At 38.8% G+C, this 12571-nt stretch overlaps 1 protein-coding gene and 1 long non-coding RNA gene across 6 annotated transcripts in view; both read right to left on the bottom strand.

The window, feature by feature from the left end:
- Positions 1–528: 528 nt before the first annotated feature.
- On the bottom strand, positions 529–9799 carry LOC127941488 (uncharacterized). Its single transcript, XR_008149039.1, has 3 exons — positions 9645–9799; positions 2054–2205; positions 529–1908 (listed from the first exon to the last, which is right to left on the bottom strand). It is a non-coding gene; the product is annotated as an uncharacterized LOC127941488 (long non-coding RNA).
- A 911-nt stretch (positions 9800–10710) lies between these two features.
- The window catches only part of LOC127941786 (guanine nucleotide exchange factor VAV2), a 151677-nt gene continuing 149816 nt past the window's right edge, over positions 10711–12571 (bottom strand). For all 5 annotated transcript variants that reach the window (XM_052537186.1, XM_052537187.1, XM_052537190.1 and 2 more), the window contains one exon: positions 10711–12518. In XM_052537186.1, the coding sequence (XP_052393146.1) occupies positions 12471–12518 (48 nt within the window). In that variant the 3' untranslated portion in view covers positions 10711–12470. The remainder of the gene's footprint in view (positions 12519–12571) is intronic.

Raw genomic sequence — 12571 nt, 5'->3', positions numbered from 1 at the left:
ATGTTTAACTCGGTTCCCGAAAATTATAATCCACATGTAAAATCCACATGTTGGTGCGTTCAACAGTTTCTGTAACTTGCTATACAAAGGCCAACGCTGTTTAGCTTTGTTAACTAGATGTTAGGGCTGTGCAAAAAAACGAATGCGATTTTCCTGTGATTATAAGTACATCTCCAGCACATGCTCCTGCACACTTGCTTCTCAAAACCAGTCCAATCGCGTTCTCCAATCGCGTTACCAGGAGGACAGCGTGCTCTAAGCTGGTGTCGAATCACAACACAGGAACCGCTGGCACAATCAGAACTCGCTATGTATTTCTGAAGGAGGGACTTCATAGAACAAGGAAGTCATCAGCCCGTTTTTGTGACAGTGAAAACAGCGGTATACAAATAGGTGAATTGTGTGAAAAATACTGTGTTTTTTTACACGCAAAACATGAACACATGTTATAAAAGCGCGAAAAACGGGACCTTTAAGGATTCATTAGTTTGAATATACATTGAACCAAAAACTATCATAACATCTTAGTAGATAATTCAGTATACTTTATTTTTGACACAACATTTCATGTGACTTCACAGTGATTCATTCACAGTTTAACAGTCATCCACAGTGACTGTTTCGGTAGTGACAATTTTAGATACTTTTGAACCTATCTCAAAGATGTTAATCAGCACATGGTTAGCTAGCACAGTTCTGCACAGTTGTACCCACATAAACATGAAATGATATGGACTAACCCTGAAAAGTGTGCTTAGTTGCAGAAAAAAGATGTTTGATAGTGACATTCCATAGAGGTTTTCCGATCTGTTTTTTTTTTTAACTTTACTTTTTTAAAGAATCAAAAATATATTTTTAAAAAACAACTATGGAAAAAAAGATTTGAACACTTAAATGCTTTTTAAACATGAAATGTGACCGCAATCAAACATACTCTTACAGCATGGCTATAAGGTAGGTCATAACTTTACCAATTGTTGAAAAAAGACCAAGATTTTGATGGATGTTTCAATGTATTTATTAAACATTCATAATCTTTATTTACCATTTAATTTTCTCTGATATTCTCAAAAAAAGAAAAGACGCTAGCATGTTATTAGTGTACCAATCCCTCTGGCCCACTGCACAAGCAAACAACCACAATAAAACTTGCATTTTGTATTAAAATTCCCCTTTCAGACACAAAACAGCACGATTCAGCGCTTATTAAAATGCAATTCTTGCACTTGAGCTTTTTATTTGTTTGCATGGTCATTAGCATAACACTGATTGCTAGCTGGTTAGCTGCAGGTGTGGGGTTTCACTGACACCGTCAGGCACTACTGAATGACTCAAAAGAGGGCATTGAGAGTCTCTTTACCTTTCCATAAAACACTCAGGCAGAGTGGTACAATATAAGAGAGCTCAGGTACAGTCCCAGCAGCTCACGACTCGTCCTCGAGTGTTCTTACATGATGCATCAGTTACGCAGGTCTCTATGAATAGCATAGAAACATCTACAAATTCATGTTTTCCATCTCCGATTTTTTTTCCCTCATGCTGTAAGCAAGTACCTCTGCTCGTTCCTCTGATGTGCGTTCTCTGGAGTCAGCACCGGGACGCTCTCCTGGCTGGAGGGAACCTTGCATGCTTTGCAGAGAATCAGTATCAGAACCAATATGAGAACAGCTACCAGGACGTTACATGCTATGGCCACGACTGCAGCGGTGGATAGTCCCGTAGTGGAGGAGTCTTCACGGCCGCATAGCTGCATCGCTGACAGAGACGGCCTCGCTCGCTCACACCGGCTGTCAGCGCCAGAAGACCGTGCTCTGATCTGTGACCTGTGTAGCTCAGCGCTTCAAAGCCCCGCTCGCTGATGTCATCATCACTCTGCTGTCACCCAGGGGTCCTCCTGATCGTCTGATCCTGTGTGAACAAGTGCATCCTGCTTTTCACATCTCTTATGTTCACAGACCAAGGACACACTGTGTTCCGGTGTCAGAGGAAGACTTGATGGATCAAGAATGAAAAGTTATCAATTATTTATTTTTTTGGTCTTAGGAGCTCTTACTTTAAACGGCTGTACAACATCGCTGTCGTTCACTGGTGGACTTCTTCTTTCGCTGGCTCAACTTTGTTCTGAGTGACAAAGGACAGCAGGATGGCTTTCTTTAGGATGAGGTCTTGAATGCAGTCGCCACCATTCATCTCATGCTTTCTTTCCTATGTGACAGAGAGAACGAGGATATTTAAACAGGTATCACAATACTGTATTTCATCAAATCTGCTTTTCTGCATAAAAACAAAAACAAAACTGGATTGTGTGTGTCACACAATGTTGTCAGCTTTTTGATTTTGTTCCAGTTTTCTATTATAGGTGCCAGAAGCTCAGTGGCATTATTCACAGAGGAGTCACTGGTGTGAGAAAGGAACTGCCTTGAAACCCATTCTTTTCCTGGTGTGCTCAGTGAAGCCTTCACGAGCCTCTGCCTGGTTACTGTCTGTCTCTGAAACTCCCGTCTGAATGCACAATGGATCTGGCATTGCAGACACACACAAACACATAAAGAAGACTACATGCTTATGCTCTACCTGAAGAAAAAAGAAAAAAAACCTTCTCAAGTCAGTCGTGGGATTATATTATATGAGAGGATGTTATGAGCCAGCATATGATTTCTCTTCTGTGTAGCTCATAGATTGTCGTGGGAAGTCCTAGCAGGTCCTCTCAGCCGTGTAGAGAGGGGCACAGAGATCTGCACTGTGCAGTGAGGGTCTCTGAAGAGGGGCTCCTCCTCCACAAGCACAGTTACACACATACAGCTACATGATGAATTCAGTCCCTTCACTTTAACTAAATATTATATCAGAATAATATGGTCAGAGAAATGCTAATTCTGGCATTGTTTGCTCTCTCTAATGTCTTTCTTGCCACATTTCTCTTTTATGAAATGGAAGAGTAGATGTTTTGCCAGGATTTATCAGGGGCCCAAGTTTTATTTATTGTGTGGGGCCCCCCTCTGTGAAATCTCAGCTCTGTGAACTGTGTCAAATTTCAGCAAGTTTGACACCGATGCAGAACGTTATTGTGGATGCACAAATGAAATTTAAGAGCTACAGTAGAGAATAAATATTTATAATAATATAAACGTATCATATGACTTATTGCAATACAGTCCAAATATTGTGTGGACTACTTTTTGATAGGAAACATATTAAAATTCTGGGCAGTACAGACAAGCTGATAATTTGTGTTTATGTTACAATGTTAACTGACAAATGGCCAACTGAAATGACTATTCATTTAATTATTTTCTGTTGGAATAGATTAAAAACAAAACTAAAATCTGGACAGTACAAAACAATAACAGTAACAATAGGGATTGGCTGACAGTAGCGAATTTGGATTTGAATCGTTTCTCATAACTAAACATTATTTGTATTGTGCCTCCCCTCCAATAAACCGCAATAAGCTTTGTACTCAGTTATTTTTTATTTGAAACAAAGCCTCAGCTTTCAAACTGGATCAATAATAATAATAAAAAAAGAAATTAAAATAACAAAATGACGTTTTGGAGCTCTTTAACCCATTTAATCCCCAATTTTTCCAAGACATGAAAATATCAAAATGATGTGTTATTAGTAACCCTTTGAAATAATCAATAATAATTATTATTTTTTATTATTTTGGAAATGTAGGTCAAAAAATGTTTTATGTTCGGTCACAATTGTGACCGGTGGGATAATGTGTGTTCTGAAATAACCTATTTCTGCAGTCATAAAAATGGTTAGATATCTAGTTAGCTATTTTAAACTGTTTGATCACATTCTAGGGTTACTATTATGCATTAAAAACTTGTGCAACATTGATAGGAACACTAAGAGAAAAAAATAAAAAACAATTCTATATGTTTAATATAAACAATATCGTAAAATATAACCTTTTTTATATTAATGCTTAGAGTATTACAACATCATTATTGTAAATTTTTTCAAACATTTGAATTTTAATATAGTGCAATATTTTGTCAATGAAACATTTTATTGTCATTTTCACTAGCAACTGCAATTAGATTTATATTGTATATCTAAATTCACTCACTGTTATCCCACTGGTCACTATTGTCACCATCAGCATGTTTACTCATTCTATGACCACACTCAACAAAACGAAATATATGTGAATGCATATATTTATATTAGACACCCTAAAGATCATGTGTACCAAACATATTTGTCATATATTAATGTTAAGACACTATACTAGTATTTGGTTTTGGAGCTTTGATGCAGCCATCATCTTCTCAGGGTGCAAACAGGATTTAAACTGCTCTGGTCATGTGACAATTTGCACTAATCACGTAAATACACTGACACCTCAGTCAGTAAAGTTTTAAGAGCTTTATAAATGGAAACCTCTTTTCCAGTCACTATTATGACCAGTGGGATTAAATGGGTTGTGGCGTGACAGATCGCTGTTCAAGGCAGCAGAGCACACTCTTTACTGTTAGTTACAGCAGGAAATAAACATGGATGGAACATTAGAAGGTATGTTGAACGATACATTACATAACTTGTGTCATGTCTCATGTAATCACTCAATCAAACATTAGCAAAACAGCGGGAAAACAATATCTCAAATTACATTTACCCCAGAAAAGCCATTAAATGACCACAGCTCAATAATCTTCTAGACAAATTATGCATTTCAGTATATTCACTATATTACATTTATTTTTTATTTTTACTTCAACTGTTAGAGTAGAAACAAAATTATGTCATCAAAAATATATTTTTATAAAGTTTTAAGACCTATTAAAAAACTGTCTTATGTGCATTTTAAATGTTTGTATACAAGTCAGTTTTTAATTTTAAACTTTAATATTTAACCAGCTGACAGGGCTTCCGTTATAATTTAAAGCATTAATATGTTTTTCCCTTTAGAAAATGTACATGTACCGTACCTGATATATATCTAAATGAATTGATAGTAAAATCAAATAGTGATATACTAAACATCCTTATTTTTGGAGGCCCTGGTCACTATATGTTTCCACTGAATTGGGAAAAAGCATATTGAGCCTTCTTTAGAATATATACGTTTTTGTATGACAGAAGGGTGACAAAAAAGGCGAGTAAATGACAGAATGTTTGGGTGAACTATCTCTTTAAATGCACAAAAACAAACACATAAGTTAAGACTCACAAAGACATCCTTCCCTTCATGCCCCAGTGAACCCAACTCAAATGAACGTGTGTCTAAAAGGGGACATTTAGAAGATTAGAGCACTCTTCCACAAGGCCCATTTCCAACAAAACTGAGTCAACCTTCCGTCCAGTCACTCAAGGAAGGAGAATAACAGCGAGGCGCCAACAGCAGGGATGGAGACTCGCCAACATCTGCTGTTTTTGACACAACAAAATCTCAGAAGCTTCCAAAAACGTGTAGCTTTAATTCAGTTTACCCCCATCCACAACAACAGAGCTTTACCTTTTCTCTTCCTCATCAGAGACTGATTTTGAGATGACTATGAATCACCTGCCTTTCCTCCGAACCAGCACGGCTGTAAAGAGAGGGCTGTGTGTGTTTACAATGCTACGAGGACTCATCACTGCCTCACTGTAGGGAAATAATGGTGGGATGTCGGAGGTCTCATTTCCAGAAAAGGAGAATGAGCGGGGGGTGGGCGATGGTCATGTTAAAAAGCTGTCAGGGCAAGTGTAACATACAGTGTGTAATTACACAGGCCCCATAAAGAGTCTGTTACAAAAGTGCTAGTCAACCATACACAATGAATTTTCCCCCTAAACCCACCCTCACATACACTGCCAGCCAGCATATTAAAACCGAGATGCAGTATTATTCTGGGTGTCATTTGAGCGGAAATGTGTACGTGTGTGTGCTGCTAGTGTTATCCTCAACTCATTTCGTTGTAAGTGGTGGGTGGCTTCCACAATAACTGTGCAAACCCCCTGAGAGTCTAGCTGAGGTGACTCTCACTTATTAATATACCTCAAACTGCCTTAAGCCACTAAATAACAAAGTGATGTGAAGTGAAAGTGACATTCAGCCAAGTATGGTGACCCATACTCAGAATTCGTGCTCTGCATTTAACCCATTCGAAGTGCACACACACAGAGCAGTGAACACACACACACACTGTGAACACACACCCGGAGCAGTGGGCAGCCATTTATGCTGCGGCGCCCGGGGAGCAGTTGGGGGTTCGATGCCTTGCTCAAGGGCACCTAAGTCGTGGTATTGAAGGTGGAGAGAGAGCTGTTCATGCACTCCCCCCACCCACAATTCCATCCGGCCCGAGACTAGAACCCACAACCCTTCGATTGGGAGTCCAACCCTCTAACCATTAGGCACCGACTTCCCCTAATGGTCACTTTATTCCTAAGATCCTTTATAATAGGAGTTTGCTTGCTGAAATCAGACAAATTAATTTGGGGAGCGACTTTACAATGCAAAACACAGTTATGCAAAAAGGGTGCTGGGAAATGAAATGGATAAAACACAGTTGTTCTTACACATGTATTTTTCCATTAGTCTGATGATTCACACAGCAGACATTAGGTCATATAAATTCTCCCTCTAGACTCACATCCAGGGCTCCAGACGAAAACAATGTTGTGCCAGATACATATCACTGTTTTAAAGAAAACTTTTGCCTTTTATAGATAGATCTGGTAACACATAGGCAAAGCTGAGACTGAGAATGTTTTTCTTTTCTTTTTTTTGCGATTCATAAGAGTCATATATTTGTTGATTGGACATCACGGCTCACACTGTGTACCTTACTGTTTGTAGATAACTATAGCCCTGAATGACATCCCAACTCAATTCACCATCAATTCTGCAGCTGGAGGAGCACAAATGCACCCTGATTGTTATCCATAATGGCAGCTCTCCAAAAAACAGATGGAAACTGCCATGGACATAGTGGTTTGTGTGAGATATTAAACATATTCAGCATGCAACGTCTTCCTATGTAGCTATTCATTTTTTACAGTTTTTACTGTGGCATGCAGCATAGCATGGTGTATAATATAAAACGTCAGTATTTTTGCACGTCAAGAGGGGTGTTTCTTCTTGATTGTTATTATGGCTTGTAGTATAGCCTTAGGCAGGGTGGAGGTTGTCTATTGTAAATCTGAGAGATGTTCTAATAATTTCTCCTGCACTGTTTGAATAAGAAGTCACGGTGAAGAGAACCTATTTCAGCATTAGAGAGCAGCATGACTTGCATCAGTGAAAATGAATGGAGTACTGATTGCTTAACGCAGGTAGCGAACAGACTACTTATCTGCACATTCAATAATAAGTCAGGGAGATGCATAAGTCGCATGATGCACTTTAACAGTTGGTGCTAGACAGGCACGCAGGGAAAGGAACATGATGAATTAATGAAAAACATGAACTTGTGAATCCAACTCATTAAATATACCAACAAACCACCTCAACAGCTGATGCAAATCTGGCGGCACCTGTGACAACACCGTTCCAGAGCATTCAATGTCCATCCCATCGTATCGTCCTAACCGTTTGATTTAGCATTGCCATTAGATACAGCCATGAGGCAGAGCCAGAGTGGCACAGAACTCATTCAGATCCCAATGCATGACTCAATCTGAGATGATTTTCAAGGAATCAGTCACCCTGCTCTGGGCCAGCTCTCTGATTTCTCTCATAGGACACAACATCTGAACAGAGATGTAGGATTGGCAGGGAGCAGCTGCATTCGAGGACTCTGGGCTTATGAGAAGTTCAAATATGTTAGCATCCTAAACCATCTGAGCAGGAAAGCTCTGTCCAGGGCTGTGCAGTGTGAAGTTTATATGCATATCACTCATGCAATGAAAAAAACGCGCCGTCTCATATGCACTGAAGCTATTAAGATTCTGAAATGAGAGCTATTTTGTGCATATTGTGGTTTGTAAAAATCAACAGCAAAAACAAAAAAGGCACTCCTCATAATTATCAATAAAAATTATGTTGCATAGATCTTTTAATTACTTATGCTAATCAACATTATAGGGCTGTTACCAATCATAAAAATATGCAGCGGTGGCACAGAAGCTGGATTTTGAAGTGTCATTTACAATGTAAAAAAAAATATATATATAATTTTTTTTTTACACTTTTCAATCTATCTACTCCCATTTCATGTTTAAATGTATGTGTTACTTTTTAATTCATTGTTAATTTACTTGCAATTCAAAGTCATTATTTCAGTGTAGATGTATTTACGCAGACTACTAAATGTTGTCAGTTCAGAAAATTTTTTAATGACACTATCTTTTTCCAAACAGTATTCAACATGAACGTCAATGCTTAAGTGATGAATGAAATGCACTACTTGGTTGTTTTCAGAGATGGAGACAGACCTTTTATACTTGCACTACAATTGTGTGTGGCCTGTGCTACAAACCTTTCATCCTCTGTAGCACCAGAGCTAGGTGCAAAAAAGTGAATGTATAGCCCTGCTGTCAACATCATCAGGAAAACTACTCCAGTCAGTAATGGAGCCCTGACATTTAAAAAAAGGAGCTAACAGAAGATAGACGTGAAGAAAGGGCAAAGTGTGACATTAAAAGCAGCGTTATGAACTGCATCAAAATGCCACATCATATCACTTTTGTTCTGCTGTAACCGACATAGTCTCCGAACATGTTCTGTTCATGTCCAGCAATACTATGAGAACCGGCTTAGAGGAGGTGGGTTTATAAAAGAGATAGTTCACCCAAAAATAAAAAAATCTGTCATCATTTATTCACCCTCAAGCTGTTCCAAACATTTGTGTTTCTTTCTTCTGCTGAATACAGAAGATGATATTTTGAAAAATGTTGGTAACCAAACAGTTGCTGGTAGCCAATGACTTCCAAAGTGGAATAAAATACTATGGAAGCCAATGACTACTAGGAGACTAATATTACTAAAATATCAGGAAAATATTTATTTGTGTTAAATTGACAGATTGACAGAAACTCGGGCTGGCAATTGAAGAGAATACATTAATCTAATGATTACCCCCAGCATACTCTGGAGGGTCCATCGCATAAATAACTTTATCAATTTGCATACTGCGGCTAAAGTTAATTTATAATAGTAATAATAGGCTAATGAGACGTTTATCTGTTGAACGCAATAGAATATATGTGCTTTTTACGTTTTGGACCCCACTGGCATTTATTGCGCCATTCAGGACGTGCTTTTGCTTTCCAAATCATCTGAGTGGAAATGACCGCTCTCGAGACTCGTTTTTGAAAGTTGAACTAGCTTTAAACTCCACGATTATGACGCGAGAGGCGACGCAACGGTGAGACGAGTCTGTAGCCTAGGTTATATTCAAAATAATAATAATAAAAAATATTAACAGACAGAACGAGTCCTCTGTGGACGTCCCTTAAGTAGACTGCGCACTACGTTAAAATCGGTTGAATAAAGCGACTACCTGTAAAAGATCTCGCGCAAAAACACCTGCTACATTTACGTTGACATTGAACCTTTTAAAAGCGGTCCCACTGGAACGATAAGGAAAATATTCCCAAATACACATTAAACCAAAAAAGCAAGTCAAAATAGCAACATCCGAGACTTCCCTCAGTGCACATAAACGTTCAGCGTGGCGCAAAAAAGCACTTAAAAGAAGACTTACCAGACAAACACAAGCGTGATGTATAGCCTACGCGGTTTCACAGGGGTACAGCACTCCACAGTACTTGTCTGTATATACATGTACATGTGATGGTCCATGAGTGTGTGTGTGTGTGAGAGAGATAGAGAGAGACGACAGCAGCGGCAGCAGCTTGAGACGAGCTCAGTGACGCGCGTCAATCCCTAAACTTGGGACGCACGAGGATATGCTGCGAAAACGATCGGGAGACTGAGCACTGTGCTAAAAATAGATCGATAAAAAAATATTACCTCTACACTAAAATGTAAAGAGACATTAGTGTGCAAAATAGCAGTGCCGAACCAGGAGTAAATAATTTAGCACACGTTTCTTAATAAACTGTGGACCAGCTTGATAGTCAACACTTTCCCCTTGATGTTGTTATTAAATTCAGAAAGTTTAATTGATCAAATGATTAAATACAACATCCTTGATCTCATGATATTACTAAGTATACCGGATCCCACACTGAATAACCTAAACAACTGGACAGTGTTAGGAACAGATTAAACCATGTACATGATACAGCTTTAATTCACAGAACCCAGCATCTCCATTTATATGAGCCAATTTATTTTTCTTTCCATTTTATGATTTTGGAACCTCAGCCTTATAGAAAAATTGATTAACAACATTAAAACTCTCCATGGGCATTTTAAATAACACACAACAATGTCATGAAAATATAATGTATGGAAAAATGCCATGTTTCTTCCTCCTTCAATTGGTGCTGTGTTAGTTGGTGAACAGATTGATTATGCTGAAATTGATCGTTATGAGCAGAATAGATGTGAGATCACGCAAAGATCACACGTACTTAAATCCAAACCATAACACTAGAACATAAATTTAAGCAAAACTGTAACCATGTATGTAGAACCAGTCCGATTGTTTCACTGGATAAGTGAAAAATATTTATAGCTATCAAGGTGCTTTCTATGTCATGAAAAAGCAGGTAACTTGCCTCCCCCTAGTGGTGATTATAAACAAATACAACGGAGAATGTATACTGTTGGGAGTATCATAACAGTGAGGACCACACCACAAATAAGACAAAAAGAAATATTTATTTCATGATAGACCTCAGTTTTCAAATAACTGACCATTCAAAAAATGCACACAATTTCTTTTCTTTTTCTTGTAAGATCTTTTTTTCCCTCAGGATTCACAGACAGCAGTTGTAATATATATGACCACATGCTTCGGGTTTTTTGTCCACTACACAAACAGGTACTAAGCCCCTAAGCCAGCGCTACCTTGACCTGAGCTGCACTCTTCCATCACCACAGACAGCTGTACTCAAGCCTGGAGCACGGCTAAAAACACGTCCGATGCTTTATTTTGAGGTCTAGCACTCTCCCATCTTGATTTATGGGTTCAATTTCGGATGGCGACAACATCAAAGGGTTTGTCTCCTAGGACTGTATGAGGGAGACATCCATGCACTTACGGAGTTTACAGGTAATGTTCAATATCAGACTTTGAGGGATCAATGCTCATAGTGTGAAGGATTTACTTTTTTTCTCTTTCAGAGGTAAAAAAAAATAAAATAAAAATGTGTCCAGGTCTGCAGTGTGGTGTCCTGTGTTAAAAGGTCTCTGGACATATAAAGTGCACTTGGTGGCTGAGGTTTTTTTAGCAGTGGGTCTCCTCGTCCACAACAGCAAAAATGTTCTGCCCTAACTCAGGGATATGTAGCACTGTAGCACCAGTTGATTCCACAAGTAAGGCAAGATACTGTAATGTGGCATGCTGCATACAAGAAAGGTGGAATGGCAAAATGCATGTGCTTGTAAAAGACAAGAAAAGAAAAATCTCATAAAAACCTCTGGGTAATCATGAAAATCAGTGCACAGAACAGCATTTGGTTTTCCCTTTTCAGTCCAAATTGGACCACTGAGAACATGGAAATAAATCCTCGTCACAGAAACAGCATTCACTGAACCTCTGAATTCCTGAAACTCAATTGCACTTTTGCATCCTCTTGAAGCAAGAGGAAGCCATGATGGAGCTTGTATCCTTCATTGTCCAAGTCAGCTAAAGCAATTCCAGCCATGACCGAATGCTTTTGGTTAGCTGCCCCTTCATTCCAGTGAGATGACAGGCAGATCTGGTCATCTGCTCATTCCAGTTCAAGAATGTTCATTGTCTTTTATGGTCTTCTGGTTGAGCAGCATCGCGCTGAATGGGTGGATAGAGCCATGAGAGTGCACCGATAGAGAACGGCGTTAATGCTGCAGCTATATAAACCAGGAGTGAAGAACATGTACGAAAAGGCACTGGACAGGGCAGATGTATGAATGTGTATGTGCAAGATGAGTTTAATTCCATCTCTTTACTTTCACCTCTAAAGGCATTACCATTTACTAAGGCAAATTCTCTCTGGAAAGAAATGCAAAGTGCATCTTTTCTGCTCACATATATTATTTGCGCTGCTGCTTTTTAATCACAGATAGATCTCTTTAATAAATTATATTTGTTTATAATTTTATACATCCACACCCCCCCATTATACCCCTCTGACCGGCAGCGCAACTTACAGGTATTACTGTACAAACTTAAAGCCATGCTTGTCCTTTGGCCACTTCAAGGCAAAGTTCTGCTCTGTTCAGTTTCACTCAGAGCAGTTTTCTTCACAGAGATCACAAAGACATTCCGAGACAGGGAAAAAAGCATATTCGTACATGACGAAAGGAGACAGAAGTACAAATATTCATTGTGAAATTTCCAGCAAAAAGTCTTCATGGAAAGCAAATTGTCCTCTCAGAGGGCGGTGGATTTTATCGGATGATCTGTGACCCCAGAGTATCACTGCACCCCCTCCTCATCGACGTACGTCGAGGGAAACCATCCAATCTGAATGGAAAAGAATGGAATATATTGCTTATATTTAAATATTTGAAGCTTAA

Source organism: Carassius gibelio, chromosome A21 (assembly GCF_023724105.1).
Source record: "Carassius gibelio isolate Cgi1373 ecotype wild population from Czech Republic chromosome A21, carGib1.2-hapl.c, whole genome shotgun sequence".
In the NCBI taxonomy this organism is placed as follows: Eukaryota; Metazoa; Chordata; class Actinopteri; order Cypriniformes; family Cyprinidae; genus Carassius; species Carassius gibelio.
This window is presented reverse-complemented; position numbering and strand designations above follow the sequence as displayed.